At 39.8% G+C, this 17,733-nt stretch overlaps 4 protein-coding genes across 4 annotated transcripts; all 4 read left to right on the forward strand.

Annotated features, from left to right (window-relative positions):
• Positions 1–1,591: 1,591 nt before the first annotated feature.
• Positions 1,592–2,355, forward strand: LOC130079590 (histone H1-like). The gene has a single exon (XM_056244903.1). It carries the CDS (start codon positions 1,666–1,668, stop codon positions 2,290–2,292), a length of 627 nt encoding a protein of 208 aa, XP_056100878.1. The 5' UTR covers positions 1,592–1,665; the 3' UTR covers positions 2,293–2,355.
• Positions 2,356–3,240: 885 nt separating this feature from the next.
• Positions 3,241–3,756, forward strand: LOC130079591 (histone H2A). Its single transcript, XM_056244904.1, has one exon. The coding sequence runs from the start codon at positions 3,291–3,293 to the stop codon at positions 3,675–3,677; it is 387 nt and encodes a 128-aa protein (XP_056100879.1). The 5' UTR covers positions 3,241–3,290; the 3' UTR covers positions 3,678–3,756.
• A 10,616-nt stretch (positions 3,757–14,372) lies between these two features.
• Positions 14,373–16,150, forward strand: LOC130079593 (histone H3-like). Its single transcript, XM_056244906.1, has 2 exons — positions 14,373–14,762; positions 15,744–16,150. Exons 1-2 carry the CDS (start codon positions 14,430–14,432, stop codon positions 16,071–16,073), a joined length of 663 nt encoding a protein of 220 aa, XP_056100881.1. The 5' UTR covers positions 14,373–14,429; the 3' UTR covers positions 16,074–16,150.
• Positions 16,151–17,107: 957 nt separating this feature from the next.
• On the forward strand, positions 17,108–17,525 carry LOC130079584 (histone H2B-like). The gene has a single exon (XM_056244897.1). It carries the CDS (start codon positions 17,131–17,133, stop codon positions 17,503–17,505), a length of 375 nt encoding a protein of 124 aa, XP_056100872.1. The 5' UTR covers positions 17,108–17,130; the 3' UTR covers positions 17,506–17,525.
• The last annotated feature ends 208 nt before the right edge of the window (positions 17,526–17,733 follow it).

The following is a 17,733-nucleotide window of genomic DNA, read 5'->3' on the forward strand; positions in this document are numbered from 1 at the left end:
GGCTGGTAATATTAGCAAAGTTTATAGGGACAGTTTCTGAAAAGTGCATTAGTTCAACATTAGGCTTCAGTAATTGGGTAATTTGCATTATTAAGACAACATTAAAAGTGAATTGTTGGATCCTTAAAACCTCGTGTCACTGATGTGTCAAAATCTCCAGCCGAACAAAGCCGGAAACACTGTTGGTTTATGAATAAAATAACTCTATCATTGTTTAATTACGTACTCCTTCATATTTATACACTCTTAGCACCTAGTAGATCTAAATACAATCTAAGATCAAGTACACTGAATGATGTTCCACAAACTAAAACAGAGTTTGGCAAAACTGCTTTTAGTTACAGTGCCCCAACTTCATAATGAGTTGCAAAATCAGCTAAAATTGCAGGTTTTAATTTCACAAATCTGAATTCAAGTCAAATGTATCAACATGTTTGCAATTGTTTTAAAATGTGATTTTCTGTTTTTATTTTGTATATTCTGTTTGCTACTTGTTGTCTGTGTAAGTGTATCCTCTGCTCTTGTAAAAGAGATTGTAATCTCAATGTGATTTTATTCCCTGGTAAAATAAAGCCAAACAGCAATAGTTTCGATAGCAAAATTATATCAATTTAAACACATCAATGTCTAAAGTTTGTTGTTTTAGATCGAAAAGTTTCTCAGTTTTGGTTCAGAGTTAAAGAGAAATTTTTGGTTTCACATGTAAGACACAAAATATCCTCACTAGTGAAACATGAGGACAATTATGATTCTTATATTTTCTGTTGTACTTGTGAAAAGAAATGGGGCTCTCATGACACAAAGATAAATATTGTCATGGGTCAGAAAAACAAAGTTTCAAACATTGTCCAGAAAGGCACAAGCTAGAACAAGGAGGGAAATAAGAAATAGTGATAAAAATAAGTTGTTTTTAAGTCACTTGCTTTAAATGAGAAACTCATTCAGAGCTTTAACACAATCATCATTCACAAGCCGAAAACTGAGAAACAAATGACGATTTACATTTTTATTTACATGATATGATGTACATTAGCGTATGAAAACAAGTTAAAACATTAATACTGTGATCAGACGTATATATTTATGATGATGATGATGATTATAAGGCCAGAGCTGAGAGTCACAGTCAGACTCGGGATGATGTTCTTGTGCTTCAAGCGGCCCAAAACAACATCTGTATCAAAGCCTCCTCACGACCCTCACTGATGCTGATTTCATTAAAGTCTCTATCAGACTGTTAGCTGAACACACAGAGGACGCCTTCAGACTTTTACACACTTTTACAGTAAAACTTTCCATCAAATTTACACGCGGCTTTTCCCCGCGGCTGATGCTCGCCTTGGATTTGATCTGATAGAGTCGAAAGAAACATTTCCTCCTCGCGAATTTTAGTCTCTAATGAAAGTCCAGAACCTCTGCTTGCTGTTCACTTTGTTTTGACTGCGAAAAACCATTTAATCGCTCCAGTTTTAGCTCAAATGTAAGAGAAGAAAACACAAGAGTCCGCGGCTCGTGGACGCGCAAAGACACAGAGCGGGCGGGTTGAGTCTACGAGGTTCTCATGTGTTGTTTAAAGGCGCAGCGCCGCGCGACCGCTGATCATTCACTGCTGAGAGCAGACCGTGTGTGAAACACTGCAGATCATCCGATCAGAGAGAGAGAGATATGGCAGAAACCGCCCCCGCCCCGGCTGCTGCCGCCCCGGCCAAAGCGCCCAAGAAGAAGTCCGCGGCGAAAGCCAAGAAAGCAGGTCCCGGCGTCGGCGAGCTGATCGTCAAAGCGGTGTCCGCGTCCAAGGAGAGGAGCGGCGTGTCCCTCGCCGCGCTGAAGAAAGCGCTCGCTGCCAGCGGCTACGACGTGGAGAAGAACAACTCCCGCGTCAAGATCGCCATCAAGAGCCTGGTGACTAAAGGCACCCTGGTGCAGGTCAAAGGAACCGGCGCCTCGGGCTCCTTCAAGCTCAACAAGCAGCAAGCCGAGAGCAAGAAGAAGCCCGCGGCCAAGAAAGCGGCTCCTAAAGCGAAGAAGCCCGCGGCCAAGAAACCCGCCGCTGCCAAGAAGCCCAAGAGCGCCGCGGCAAAGAAGCCCGCAGCCGCTAAGAAATCGCCCAAGAAGGCCAAGAAACCCGCCGCCAAGCCCGCTAAGAAGGCGACGAAGAGCCCCAAGAAGGCGAAGAAGCCCGCAGCCGCTAAGAAAGCAGCCAAGAGCCCGAAAAAGGCCAAGGCGGCGAAACCGAAGGCGGCAAAGCCTCAAGCCGCCAAGCCTAAAAGGGGACCTCCCAAGAAGAGATAAACATCTACTCTACCCCACAACGGCTCTTTTAAGAGCCACCCACTAACTCTGAGTAAAGAGCAAAACTCGTGTATTATAATAATTTAAGTTTTGAAAGCAAATAGCCAAGATGTGACTTACAGCTTCTTGGACTCATGCAATCTGAACGAACAATAGAAAACACTTTTTGAGTCTAAAATTAGTCACAAAGTTTTGAAAAACTTTAAACCATTTTGTATGCATAAAAATGGCCAAAAGCTTATGAGGATTCGTCAGTGATCACAGTTCAAATAAGATTGTGTAACAGTACAGAATACATACACATAACACTATATTGGAGAATTGTGACAAGACAAACAACAATAAGCAGTGGTAAAACTCCAGTATCGGGTCAATGTGCTCAGAATATCAGAATCAAATCAAATCCCTTTATTGTCACACAACCATATACACAAGTGCAACAGCGGGTGATTCTTGGCTGCAGTTCCGAGCAACAGCAGGAACAATTTACAGCAAACATCAGATTTACACAATTTACATAATTTACACATCTAATGTGCGCACAATTACTAATGTACCATAATACACTAACAAAACAATAAATACTATACAATATAAGTATTTATACATACAATAGGTACACATGCGATAAAAAATATATGTATGTAATATACAGTATAGGTTATGTTGTGCTGTGTTGACAATTAGATTGTTTATGGTAATTAACATAAACTATATGTAACTATATGTAATATACAGTGTGTGAAAGGTGTAACAGTTTTATCAAATCCATTTTTGTACCTATTAGTTTTATTTCTTCTGTCTGTCAAATACTCGTGCATAAATATTCCCGCCAGAAAGGGGGTTGGGCTTTGGAGGGAAGTTCAGTGATTGGTTTAAATGTTAACAGACTCTAAGCCAATGAGCGACTGGCGCTCTCGGTTAAAGACAGTGTGTGGAAGCGCTGCGCTTCATTCTGTTCTCTTCCACTGTGAAGGTTGTAGAAACTGATCAATAAAATGAGCGGCAGAGGCAAAACCGGCGGCAAAGCCCGAGCGAAGGCCAAGACTCGCTCGTCCAGGGCAGGGCTGCAGTTCCCCGTCGGCCGTGTCCACAGGCTCCTCCGCAAAGGCAACTACGCCGAGCGCGTCGGTGCCGGAGCTCCTGTGTATCTGGCGGCTGTGCTCGAGTATCTGACCGCGGAGATCCTGGAGCTGGCTGGAAACGCCGCTCGGGACAACAAGAAGACCCGCATCATCCCCCGGCACCTGCAGCTGGCGGTGCGCAATGACGAGGAGCTGAACAAGCTTCTGGGCGGAGTGACCATCGCTCAGGGCGGCGTGTTGCCCAACATCCAGGCCGTGCTGCTGCCCAAGAAGACCGAGAAGCCCGCCAAGGCCAAGTAGCGCTCCGGCCCCTCACCGACGACCAACGGCTCTTTTAAGAGCCACTCATTCCGTCTGATAGAGAGCGCTTTTCTCTGTTAATAATCGTATACTCGTTAGGTTGTGGACAAAATGACTTATTTAAGTGTAAACCTAGGGACACATATCTTCTAATATTAATCCTCTATGGTACTCCATATCAACGAGAAAACGTGTTTTTTTTCTTGCATGCAATTGGACACAAACACTATCAATCTAAACATTTTCATTAATTGATGTAATTTTTAAGTTTGTTCCTACATTGTACCACAATGGATAAATTGAAACATTTGACTTTTTCATTTAGAAAGTATACATTTATTGAAAACATCATTTTTTTTTTAATCAGACACTTTTTTATTCAGTATATAATAAAAAGTAACATTTCATATCCAGCTGTTGCTCTCAGGCAACAACCATAGAGGAGCACAATTATTACCAAACCATCATATCAAGTTATGATCTTCATCATCTTCACACTCACTGTCACTATATCCTCCTCTTCCTCATCAGTGTGACTCCTCGTCCTCATCAATGCAGTTTTATACCTTTTTTAGGTGCTATAAAAAATATGCAATCATTATTTACAGAAAAATAAAACACTTTTTTCATTTTAAATTTTACTTATTAATTCTTAAAAATCATTGCTGCATGTGGCAATTGACATTGTAAGGGGTATACAGTCAAAGACCCAGAACCAGATATGAAGAATGAAGACCCGGAGTCAGAATTATAAAAAATTAAAGAAAAGTTTTACTGAAGATAGTTTGCATTTTCATCAGCAGAAGCCAGCTTCAAGACTCACACAGGAGTTCGTAGGCCGCCTCCCTTACAGTTACAAAGATCACAGCAGTTATACCATTTCCAAGGTCTAAGCTACGTCATTGCTTACAGGTTGAATGATTCTCATTGGCTAAGAAACATTAAAGCCTAAACAATTTAACACATGTGAGGAGATAGGGGTGCCTATCGCCATTAGTAAAGATAGTTGTCGTCCACTCATTAGATTTAGGCCTGTGGTGGCCTCGCAGGTTAGAGAAGGGCGCCGGGGTGTCTGGTCCGAACGTCCAGAACCTACATAGAATGTCATACGCACACACACACAAATAACAGACACTAGCAAATAACAGCTCCCATCAAGGCTGAAGAGAGTCTGAGCTCCTTATTATCAGTTAAGTATACCAAAACATACTGCTAAAACATTCACTCGTTTGGGAGAAAAACAGATCACTGGCATTTACTCCCAAGGAAGGAAATATACTGGAAAGAATACATTTTAATACAACAATTCAAGTTTGATAGTAACGCTCAATATAGCTTGACCATATGTCCAGCGAAGAATCATATGTGCCCACGCTGCCTTTAGGACCCTCTAACCTTTCTACTGATCCCAGAGAAAGAGACAAACGGCCTTGTGGGTTACGTGGCCTTCGTGTCCTGCGTGTACTACGTGCAATCTCAAAGTAAGATTGGAATGCACCTAAAAGAAACTGGTTACTTGCATCCATGCATTTAAGAAAATATAATTTCACAAGCACAAGAATATAAAAATTATTATGTGATAATGAATATATTTGATTATTGATTTTTATAAAGGAAGTATATAACCATTCAAAATGATATATGATTATATATGTATTTGAAGAGGCAAGGGATTTTGACCAACCCTTCAGTCCCCCGTTTTAGACCAATGTGGGGTCCAATACCGCCACGTCTGGTCTAACCAGTGAGGTCACTACGGAAGGGAGGAGTGGTGACGCATGCTCCCCTGACGGGTCACACTTGTCTCTTCACCTCGTCACGGACATGCTGGATATTAAAAATTCCAGTCCCCATTAAGAGGCTCTCCCACCTTCCACTCACAACAGGACATCAATGTCATTCTTCCTCAGTTTATCAGTCAGGTTAAAATTTTTATAAAACACATAACTGATTACGAAACAAGTACATATTTTTTCTCTGGAAGCCAGGCTAAATAAGCAAGCACTATTGCTGTATTCCTACTAGCATGGGCTAGATCCACAGTCACTACTCAGATCCTAAATAAAGACATTGTCTATAATCATGAATACCAGAATATATGCACTAGTTTTTTTATTTTTTTATAAAATTATGATTTCCAAATCCTTTTATTATAAACAAAGTTGGATGGTTAATCCATTATTTTCACTACCCCTTTTATAGACCCTTTAGGTTCAAAACACAATGGTTGTCTAACTAAAAATAAACAACAAACAATAAAATATTAATAATTAAGACCCATAATAATCGATGTAAGCCCTTTAAGTCTTTACTGAAATCATCCTTCAGTTTACGGTCACATAGCATGTACCATTTTAATTGTATAACATCTTATACCCTTTTTTGTTTGTTTCAAAAATAGAAATAAAATAAAACAAATTCACATCATCATTTCAGTCATTATTTTACCACTAAAATATAGGATCGTTCCCCATTCTGCTTAATAAAGCTTTTGTTTATTCCTTATCTTTATATCACTTGAATCCCTGTCAATCATACAATGTCTTATTGTTTTTATTTTGAAACTCACTTTTTCATACCATTTAAACTTAATTTGACTTCCATAAATCCTATCAGAAATTGTATTTTCATAACATACATTTTCTTCTACTATATTTCTTCCATCTTGCCCTAAATGCCAGTTCCTTCTGCATCCGAGTCTCTCACCACTGTCAGCCTAGTGACACTTAAAGTTCCCTCATTAGGGGAATCATGGTATTTTATTAATTCTTCAATACTCTTGTTTTCTTATCATTAACTTCAACTTTATTTTTCATTATAACTACTTCTCACAGTATTTGTCTCAGTTCCACTTATCTTTACAGTTTTACAGAAACCAAAATATTATGTTACTCAGATCCCAGCCCACAGCCATATAGCTGCTTTCTCTTTTTACCTTTATTAAATTGTAGTTTTCTTAGACATCTAATGTCATACATACATTTAATCGATTGAGAAATAAAACCTTTTCTTTTTAGAAGTTATATTCACTCCTTCTTTGTTCGCCCTCCGGCCTTTCAATAAAAATGAGGGAACTCACTCTGGATAATTTGGATAGTGACTTAGCCAATGTGTCACTTTGTCTCTCTGCCGTCAAGTCTATATGTATATATCTTTTTTTTTTTTTTTCTACGTTTATCCTTATGATCCCACCTAGTTGTCTATTTAAATTTAGACCCTCAGTTGAATTTAGACAAGAGTTTTACCCCAGAATGGACGGCAATCTTCTTTACAATTCCAATTTATATAAAATACTAATCCAGAGAGTAATTCAGTTCAATATCATAAATGACAAAAGCATTCATAATTACCAATAGCAGACAGAGCTGGAGAACCACTCCAATTAAAGCTCGTCCCATGTTCTGCATTGTCTTTTCATCAGATTGTCTTAGAATTATCAACCTTTTTTAAAGTTGGTCATTTCACTTAACCCATCTGTAATGATAAAACACTAATTCCAGAGGTTAATGACACAATATCCTCAAAATCAGGAAATAATAGTACCCCAAACTAATACATACAAGACATAAAGTGCTGTCACCATCATACGCACTCATACTAGACACACATATGTTAACTGTTCATTTTCAATGTTCATTTTTCTTTATATTATTGCTAAAAGATTTAAATTTTAAATAAGATTTTAAACTTCCCATTTTCCGGTAGCTTCTACCTAATTTTACATGGTCTCCCAACCAGTTTCAAAGCATGCCTGTTCATTATTCATTAGAATTTAACAAGGTCAGCTGGGTTGTTTTGTTTCATTATCATTATTTTGCTTCAGCTTGCTCTAGCAGGCCAATAATGGAAAGACAGACACAGTTACCATCCCTTCCTCCGCTCAAGCAGTCTCTCTCACTATAAATAAATAATCTTTTTCAACAGCCTTCTAAGGCTGTAACTTAGACATAATGTAATATTAAATTAATTACAATAACCTTTGACCATTCACCTTGTTATCCAGACTTTTCTCAAATCTACAAAAGCTGTCTTCATCTTTAGCCACCACCATGTCTAACGACCTTCAGGAGTTAAAACTATGTCATAGACCTATTAGTTCAAAATCATCACTATGATTTTCCTTGCCCATAAGGCAAACCAGTACATAAAAAGTTTTGCTACTGTCTCCACAACAACTAATGGGAATCACTTCATGGCCTCAGCTGGCTCTTGAAAGCCCACTCCTGTTAGCCCTTTATCTATAATCTCCATCAGGGTGTTTTCCCCTGGCATATTTGCAGACGCTTGTCACAATAAAAAAAAAACAAGCCATACAATGAATGCGGTTTCTGGTGATTGGTATTAGAGGAACACTCACGTTTCGGGGTCAGACTGTCTGTAACTCCTCACAGCGCATCCGCCCTAACGATAAAGGATGCTGCTGGCCTCACAGTCATCCGTTCCACTCTCATACCTTTCTCACATAAACACCTCCATCTTGAGATGCCCAGTGACTTTACGTGATCCACTCTGGCTTGGGTTGCCCCCTGTCTGGCCAATAGAAGGTCTTACCCGTCATTGAGTAGCCACTCGTGCCCACTGGTGACCGCTCTTTCCCATCACAGGCTGTTTGCTTCAACAGAACTCAGCTGTTTTCTAGAGCTTAGGAAAGGCACGTTCAAGAGTCACCAGAGCCATTCCGATTGCCTAATAGTGTTCACATAGGGAGACAGGTCAAAAACAACAGTATTTAATCACTTAAATCCATTAACTATCTTAAAAGCAGCAACCTAGCTACTTGGATTATACTCAGTGAATTTAGATCACAACCGTACATTCAGTGTACTTTTCCGTCGGCCCCTCCCCCGTTTCATGGTGGGGACTAAGATCAGACAAAGAAGTTACGGGTCCTAAAATAACCTAATCAAAGATGTCACTACAAATAGCTTATTATCACTTATGACACCGACTCAGGTAACAGCTTTTAGCTGACATTGACTGAGAGAGAGACATTGAATGAGGGAGGGACTGGTACACTGCACTCTGAACGTCTAACTTTATCTACCATCTTTTAACTCTATCCCAGCTTAAGGCATCTTTGCCAGATATTACATACGGTTTCAAATAAACATATTATTTATATTTGTCTTTTGCCCACACATCAGGAAATTTAGGCATTATAAATTTCCACTCAGATTGAGTCTGTTGCACTGGCAGTTTCAGCCACAGCACACATCAGATTCAGATAAGCAAACTGTTTCATTACAGCCCATAACAAACTTATCTTTTGAAAACTAAACATCAGCTTCTAGTTCTTTCATGGTCAACTTTTCAAGCTGTTTGTTTAATCAGCATTTAGCAACTGTTAATTCAGTACGGCTTCTGCTTATTTGTTTTACATAAAAATAATTATTTTAGTTCTCAATAACGTTTCACATTTCTCAATCTCAATTTTAGTTGTCAAGTTCTCAACCATAGTTTAATATTTGACTTCAGTTTTCTCTTGGAGTTTATCAATCTCCAATTAGGATTCACACTAAGTTTGACGAGGCAAGCACTCTCTGCTTGTGATACTTTTGCAGTTATTGTAAATCATCTGTGAGATTAGTCTCTCTATATCATCTAAAACCTTTTTAAAATGTTTAATTACAACACAATCATCCTTTAAGTTACTTTGATATATTTTGCAACTCACATTTGTTGGAGTCATTAATTTTACATCAACCTGTATTCATCAATTCACTAAAAATTAGTATTATAGATCTTTTCTTCAAAAGGGTTCGTGTGTCAGCCTCAACGGCTCCAACAAGCACGCCCTTGAAGCAGTGTGTGTCCCATTCAGGAATGTAAACAGAGCCACTGATTAAGCAGTTCTCTGTATTCTTTTACAGTCCACCAGTGGCGGATTTAATCATAATAGCCCAATCATAATCTTCATCATTATTATTGGCAGAACATTAATTTTCATAAGCTGCAAAATATTGTTTTCACAAAGTGTCTGTTTAACTTTAGTCGCTTGTCGAGGGAAATTATCCCTGACCCAGAATTTCTTTCACTTGCTTCTTGTAATCATCGTAAGCAATACGAGGCTAAACATTTTAATTTTTCAGTTTCTTTGTTTGGTTGTAGCCAGTCAAGTTGTTTAAATTTCCAATCAGAATCAAAATCCTGACTACCATTTACTTAATCATTTCTGCAAATTTATTTAAAGTGAGGGCTTTAGAGCACAGCTGCTTACAGCGTTTGCTTTTCCTGTCTCACTATTTGTTTCAGGACTCTTCAGGTTACTGATTAAGTCATTACATTTTTCTGCCATATCTTAATCATGGTTCATACTCACCTGAAGTTATTGCAGAAATGGAGGCGGCGATCTTTGAACAACACAGCTTGGCTTCTGCGTGATGAAACTGCAAAGTATACTCCAAAATCACAGTTACATATACTGGTCCATGCCAATTTGGGTCACAACTTTTTTAATTTTTCTCTCGGAATCGTTCCTGATGCATCCCTGGCAAACAACCCTGTTATTGTTAGTATCCCTAACTGCCTGATTCACTTCACTAAGTTCGGGGATCCCCTATCTGAGATGGAAGAGATTGAGCAGGTTTACGGTGCCACTGGACCTCTAGCCCAGGGACGTGCTCTGCTGGGGTGGTGCTACACCAGTAATGCCCAGCGGGGCCCCCACAGAGCACGCTTCGCTTGCGCTGTCTGCTGCCGTTACCCTTAACGACGCTCTCAGCGACTTCTTATACTGTCAGCAGTATAATTAACTTACTCCTTCACTCGCCTCATCGGAGTGAAGCTTCACTCGCCTCATCGGAGTGAAGCTCTCCCGCTCTCCTTCAAAATCTCTTCCAGTCAGACAGCCCTAACAATTAACAAAAGCTTACTACCTTGTTTGTTGATTTGCCAGGGGTGTCACCGAGAATAATTGCCCGCATTCTCCACCATAACTGTAAGGGGTATACAGTCAAAGACCCAGAACCAGATATGAAGAATGAAGACCCGGAGTCAGAATTATAAAAAATTAAAGAAAAGTTTTACTGAAGATAGTTTGCATTTTCATCAGCAGAAGCCAGCTTCAAGACTCACACAGGAGTTCGTAGGCCGCCTCCCTTACAGTTACAAAGATCACAGCAGTTATACCATTTCCAAGGTCTAAGCTACGTCATTGCTTACAGGTTGAATGATTCTCATTGGCTAAGAAACATTAAAGCCTAAACAATTTAACACATGTGAGGAGATAGGGGTGCCTATCGCCATTAGTAAAGATAGTTGTCGTCCACTCATTAGATTTAGGCCTGTGGTGGCCTCGCAGGTTAGAGAAGGGCGCCGGGGTGTCTGGTCCGAACGTCCAGAACCTACATAGAATGTCATACGCACACACACACAAATAACAGACACTAGCAAATAACAGCTCCCATCAAGGCTGAAGAGAGTCTGAGCTCCTTATTATCAGTTAAGTATACCAAAACATACTGCTAAAACATTCACTCGTTTGGGAGAAAAACAGATCACTGGCATTTACTCCCAAGGAAGGAAATATACTGGAAAGAATACATTTTAATACAACAATTCAAGTTTGATAGTAACGCTCAATATAGCTTGACCATATGTCCAGCGAAGAATCATATGTGCCCACGCTGCCTTTAGGACCCTCTAACCTTTCTACTGATCCCAGAGAAAGAGACAAACGGCCTTGTGGGTTACGTGGCCTTCGTGTCCTGCGTGTACTACGTGCAATCTCAAAGTAAGATTGGAATGCACCTAAAAGAAACTGGTTACTTGCATCCATGCATTTAAGAAAATATAATTTCACAAGCACAAGAATATAAAAATTATTATGTGATAATGAATATATTTGATTATTGATTTTTATAAAGGAAGTATATAACCATTCAAAATGATATATGATTATATATGTATTTGAAGAGGCAAGGGATTTTGACCAACCCTTCAACATGCTAAGTGTAAGCTAGATGTTTTTAGTTAACCAAGAGAATAGCTTAACTGAACAAAACGTCATATGACACTATGATATATTTGTCACACAATATTACATCTTTTTAATGATAAATAAATAAATGTTCAAAACCTATTTAATGAATTTCATGGTGACCATTAAATCACCCATACAATAATGAATTCCTTTTCGGTTTCATACTTAATTTCACCATGTTTGCCATGCTTTTCATATTAAAAGATGATTTTGTTTGTCTGTTTGAGGCAGAAATGTCGAGTAAAGAGACAGAAATACGGGGAAAGACTCGTGCAGGAGAGAGGAGATCCCGAGGGAAAGAGGGAAACCGTACAGAGATCATGTTCACACTGAAACCTTCTATTGGAATCTGAGCTAAATTATTAACTGTCCATATTGAGTATCACAGCTGTTCATATGCAGATTTGTGTCAGATTTGATATCCGACTGGAGCAAAGACCTTTACAGTGAAGGGCGGCTGTTGTTCTCCAGCACCAGTGGGTCCACAGGGGTCCATCCGGGCCCTGGCTTGTTCCATTATAGATGCTTCCCTTGGGAATGATTATTATCATTTAAATATGGCATTTATTACCATATATTTGCCTTTAAGACCTAATTAGTAATGTTTCTTGTGCAACACTCCGTAGGTTTCTGGTCGTTTTTGATTGTTTTTATTTTTTATGATTGCTTTATTGGGATGTACATCACTTTAGAGTTCCTGCAGCCTATGAAGCGCTCTATATATAAATAAATACAATATAATGTGTGACCGGTGTCATCTTCTGTAATATCTGCATTGGTTTCTGGGTAAAAAATAACTATATTCATATACTCATATATTTCAGAAGGTCTAAAACACTTGTTCACACTGTCGGTCGATCCGATGACTTCAGTGTCTTCATCATTCCCTTCTCCTCTTCCTCGATCTCTTCTCTCCACATGTTCAAACCACCTCAAATTCATCCACAAATATAAATGGTTTAATGTGAACAATTATCATACAACATTATACATGTTTGATATCATTAGAAATGTCTCCAACATTTGACTAATTATAGATTGATAATATTTTTACTGTTTAACAATCATAATTGTTGTTACAACACACACTCTCTTCTCATTTTAAAATGTTCATGTTGAATGTTCTTGACGTGAGATGTTTGATTTACTGTTTATATTTCTGAGTTTCTTAAATAACATTTTAAAAGTTTTAAAACGATGTTAGTATGTTTGCTGATTTTTATTCTTATTAATGTTAACTGAATTGAAGAGATTGAATGTTCAATGCATATAAAATACACTTTTTTTGCATTGACAAATTGTGGTCTGCGGTTCATCATAAAGTGTGACACTGTCATTTGGTGCGACATTGAGATTTCTGACCATAAAAATCTTTTTTTTTTTTTATAAATCATGAAAAAAGTCACTGGAACAACAGAAGAAACATCAGCAAGAGTCACACGCATTTTGACAGATTTATAAGGGGATTTAACATAATTAATCTAAAATATCTGGAAAGGCAGAGGAGAGATGTCTTACTTTGCATAAATAATACAAAATCTTACGAATCTGCACAATTTTTTTTACATCTTCAGATAGTAATGATAAAGAGATGTGTGGTGTAGATTAGTGATTAGTAAATTAGTGAGAGTACATACCATTTAAATTTTGTATGCCTAAAATTGAATATATATATAAATTCCAGCCTAAATGTACCACCCGCGTGCAGAAATACAGTAGTATGTGAATTGCTATTCTTATTAGTGCATTACAAAATCATGCAAAAATGCATATATACTTAAATAATTCTAACTCTTTTCCTTACAAATATAATATATCTGTATTAACCCAGTATGCCTGGTATGGCCTTATGATATAATGTTGCCTTGAGGTAACGCACAGTTTTTTGTGATTTCCTCTAAAACATTTGATGATATATAATGTTAAGCTCTTGAAAATACTTCTTTACTAACCAGTGAAGGTGACTCATATTTCTGTGGGTTATTAACTGGATGCAAATGAGTTAAAATATTGAAAATATGGAGGCGTGTGACCTGTGCACATGTGCTGAAACAAGACACAAAAGACAAATCTTTCATTGATTACTGTTTGAGTTCTTCTCCGCTAGAGGTTTGGCCAATAAATGGGTGTCTCATTTTAATAAAAATAAACTAAAATACACTTGAGGCGACACCATACCATAGAGGGATAAAATAGTTACCTGTTTGTCTACCAAGCTCTGATAATGTATTGAATATTATAATTGACTATCCAAAATAAAAAGCTAAATACACATCAGCTTTAGAGGATTTCTAGTGTAACAGAAACTAATCAATGTTACTGTGGGTCTTTTGCCCTTTAGCTGCTCTACTCAACTATCCGGAGGGCAACAAGCGTGTCTTCATTTCTGGCTGCAGTGCTTTTACACAGACTGTAATGTGATTTTGTTCTGATCCGAGATCTGCACAACCACTGGGAATTAAGGAGAGTATTTCAGAACAAATAAATACAGAAATGTGAGATTTGAGAATAAAGCCTATAGATTAGGGTTGAGCAAAGTAGTAAACAGAACAAAGCGTCTTGAGCGGGAAACCCTCCGCTTGTTTGAAAAGAGGAAACACGCAGTCATTGGCTATCAGTCATAAGCACACGTCACACACCAGCCAATCACAAGCCTCTGCATCATCGTGACACTCTGAGCTCGTGACGGTCCAATGCTATAAAAGCAGGAGGCGTGTAACAGAAACAGCATTTCCAGCACAAGCAGGACCGAGAGAGGAGAAACTGCAGCGATGGCAAGAACCAAGCAGACCGCTCGTAAATCCACCGGTGGCAAAGCCCCGAGGAAGCAGCTCGCGACTAAAGCAGCGCGGAAGAGCGCGCCCGCCACCGGCGGCGTCAAGAAGCCCCATCGGTACCGGCCCGGGACCGTGGCTCTGCGGGAGATCCGCCGCTATCAGAAGTCCACCGAGCTGCTGATCCGCAAACTGCCTTTCCAGCGGCTGGTGAGAGAAATCGCCCAGGACTTCAAGACGGACCTGCGCTTCCAGAGCTCCGCTGTCATGGCCCTGCAGGAGGCCAGCGAGGCTTATCTGGTGGGTCTGTTCGAGGACACCAACCTGTGCGCCATCCACGCCAAGAGAGTCACCATCATGCCCAAGGACATCCAGCTGGCGCGCCGCATCCGCGGAGAGCGCGCTTAAACCCCCTGTGCACGCGCATCACACCCCAACGGCTCTTTTAAGAGCCACACCACTTACTATAAACGAGACAATTTCCACATTAACGCTGAATATAAAGCAACAAGATCAAATGCAGTGTGTTCTATGATATCAGTAAAAGATTGGTCTGGGCAATTATGAGGGGGGAAAGCATGCGATTTTACCGTTAACTAAAACATTTGATTCGATCAGGGTTTATAGCATTTGTATCAGACAGCCAGTGATAAGCACAACTAAATGATCACAATGCGCCTATTTTCATTAAGCAGAAAAAAGCACGTTATAAATTATTTCATTATAAGCGCATATTCTCACTAACAAAACCAATATATGCGTGAACATGTGAGAGTGAATCTAAACGGGACAAGGATTTCAGATATTGCCGTCTGTGTGTGGACATTTTAATAGGATTCCCGTAAACATTTTCATTTCAACACACACACACACACACACACACACACACACACACACACACACACACACACACACACACACACACACACACACACACACACACACACACACACACACATGACATTAATATAATATCACAGATGTCGCTATTCATAATTTTACTATATTCAATATTGTGATTTGATGACTTGTGTCTCTCTCTCTGTTTACTTTGCTGAGCTTGTAGAACAGCGCTGTTCAATATTAACTACTGTAAAAAAACATTATCTGATTAAATTATTACTTAAATATTTAATATAAAACAAGGGAAAGACTCCTGCAGACCGGGGTGGCGGTTAAATGTTTCGCGCTCTATATTTTGGGGGAGGGGCGCGCTCATGTGACGGTGCTGGTTTCTGTCAGGTCCTGTAAGCAGATGTAAAAGGTCTCGCTTCAACACTCGTCATTCATTCTTCGTCATCGTTTGACCAGTTCTACGATCTTATAAACATGTCTGGAAGAGGCAAAGGCGGGAAAGGGCTCGGAAAAGGAGGCGCGAAGCGTCACCGTAAAGTTCTGCGCGATAACATCCAGGGAATCACCAAACCTGCCATTCGGCGTCTGGCTCGCCGCGGCGGCGTCAAGCGCATCTCCGGGCTGATCTACGAGGAGACCCGCGGTGTGTTGAAGGTGTTTCTGGAGAACGTGATCCGCGATGCCGTCACCTACACCGAGCACGCCAAGAGAAAGACCGTCACCGCCATGGATGTTGTGTACGCGCTGAAGCGACAGGGACGCACCTTGTACGGCTTCGGGGGATAAACGCCTGAAACCCGGAGAAACTGACGGACCCAACGGCTCTTTTAAGAGCCACACACTCCCGCACTGAAAGAGTCATGATTTAGCTGTGTCAATCATCAAATTAAATATAAAAGGCTTTTATTAAAGTCTCTGGATTTTTTGACATTCTAAATTAAACTTTAGAGTAATTTATGGAGGTTAATAGCATATTGTTTCACCCTTTCTACCCAACTTAAAATACCTAAAATACAAAACGAACAAAAAAGATAATTAGATCAAATATTAAACTAAAGTATGCAGAAAACAAAAACATGTTTAATTTAGTTATTATTCAAATGGGCTTGTATGTGCTACTCCTGTAGTTTAAACATTTCAACGGTTTCATGAATCAATGTTCTGAGGAAAAGCTGTTTTTACATTTAGTCATTTAGCGGACGCTTTTATCCAAAGCGACTTACAACTGAGGACTAAACCAAGCGAGTCATCGTGAATACACAAAAACAACGCAAGAAGTGCTCAAAATACAAAGTTAAGACATTGCTCGGAGTAGCATAAGCCAGATAAGCAAGGATTTAAAGAAAAGGAAAACTATATATATATTTTTTTTACGTTAAGTGGTCACGGAAGAGATGAGTTTTCAGTTGTCTTTTGAATGCTGTCAGGGATTTTTAAAGGGAGTCCGACCGTTATTGGTCTCTTTTCTGCAAAACTCCTTCAAATGTGTTTATATGGAGTTTTAATTACACGATGGTGCAAAATATGTGTCTAGAGCCGCTTAATTTATCAGAATATTACTAAAATCTATAGCCTAAATAAAAAGAGCGGAAATGAAACAAAAGAAACTGCGTCGTTCAACCGTGGGGTGGTGGGCGGGGCTATTACCGCCTGTGATTGGCCCTCATTCCTCATTTGATGCTTTGAGTTGTCCAATGAAACACGAGTTTATGGGTTTGGCCAATGAAAACATGCAATCAGAAGAACCCCCTGTCTCCTCGTAAATTAGCATAATGCAGTGAATAAAAGCCTCAGTGTCGCTGCTGAGTTCACATTGACTCGTCAGCTCTGCGATCATCTCATCATGCCTGAACCAGCCAAGCCCGCGCCTAAGAAGGGCTCCAAGAAGGCCGTCACCAAGAGCGCCGCGAAGGGAGGCAAGAAGCGCAGAAAGTCCAGGAAGGAGAGCTACGCCATCTACGTCTACAAAGTGCTGAAGCAGGTTCACCCTGACACCGGCATCTCCTCCAAGGCGATGGGCATCATGAACTCTTTCGTCAACGACATCTTCGAGCGCATCGCCGGTGAGGCGTCTCGTCTCGCTCACTACAACAAGCGCTCCACCATCACGTCGAGAGAGATCCAGACCGCCGTGCGTCTGCTGCTGCCCGGAGAGCTGGCCAAACACGCCGTGTCTGAGGGCACCAAGGCCGTCACCAAGTACACCAGCTCCAAGTAGAGGCCGGAGCTGCTCACACAAAGGCTCTTTTAAGAGCCACACACACTGTCCTGGAAAGAGTTGAATATGTTTGTAGAATTTATTGAAAATCTCATCTTTTAAACTTAAAATGTTAAGTGTTCAACAGTATATTTACAGTAATTTTGTTTTTTTGAAACCATCTTATGATTGTTGATTGGTTACATGATTCATCTAAAGTGACCTGTTGTTTTGCAAAAAATGAAAACT

The sequence above is a fragment of the Rhinichthys klamathensis genome, unplaced genomic scaffold (assembly GCF_029890125.1).
Source record: "Rhinichthys klamathensis goyatoka isolate OS25496 unplaced genomic scaffold, OSU_Roscu_1.1 h1tg001143l_1, whole genome shotgun sequence".
Classification (NCBI taxonomy): domain Eukaryota; kingdom Metazoa; phylum Chordata; class Actinopteri; order Cypriniformes; family Leuciscidae; genus Rhinichthys; species Rhinichthys klamathensis.

What these genes read in the sequence shown, in the direction of transcription:
- LOC130079591 (XM_056244904.1), top strand. Translation starts at nt 3,291, where the DNA reads ATGAGCGGCAGAGGCAAAACCGGCGGCAAAGCCCGAGCGAAGGCCAAG.
- LOC130079593 (XM_056244906.1), top strand. Translation starts at nt 14,430, where the DNA reads ATGGCAAGAACCAAGCAGACCGCTCGTAAATCCACCGGTGGCAAAGCC. An exon ending in TCGAGGACACCAACCTGTGC is followed by an intron (nt 14,763 to 15,743) that starts GCCATCCACGCC and finishes TCGTTTGACCAG; the next exon opens with TTCTACGATCTTATAAACAT.
- LOC130079590 (XM_056244903.1), top strand. Translation starts at nt 1,666, where the DNA reads ATGGCAGAAACCGCCCCCGCCCCGGCTGCTGCCGCCCCGGCCAAAGCG.
- LOC130079584 (XM_056244897.1), top strand. Translation starts at nt 17,131, where the DNA reads ATGCCTGAACCAGCCAAGCCCGCGCCTAAGAAGGGCTCCAAGAAGGCC.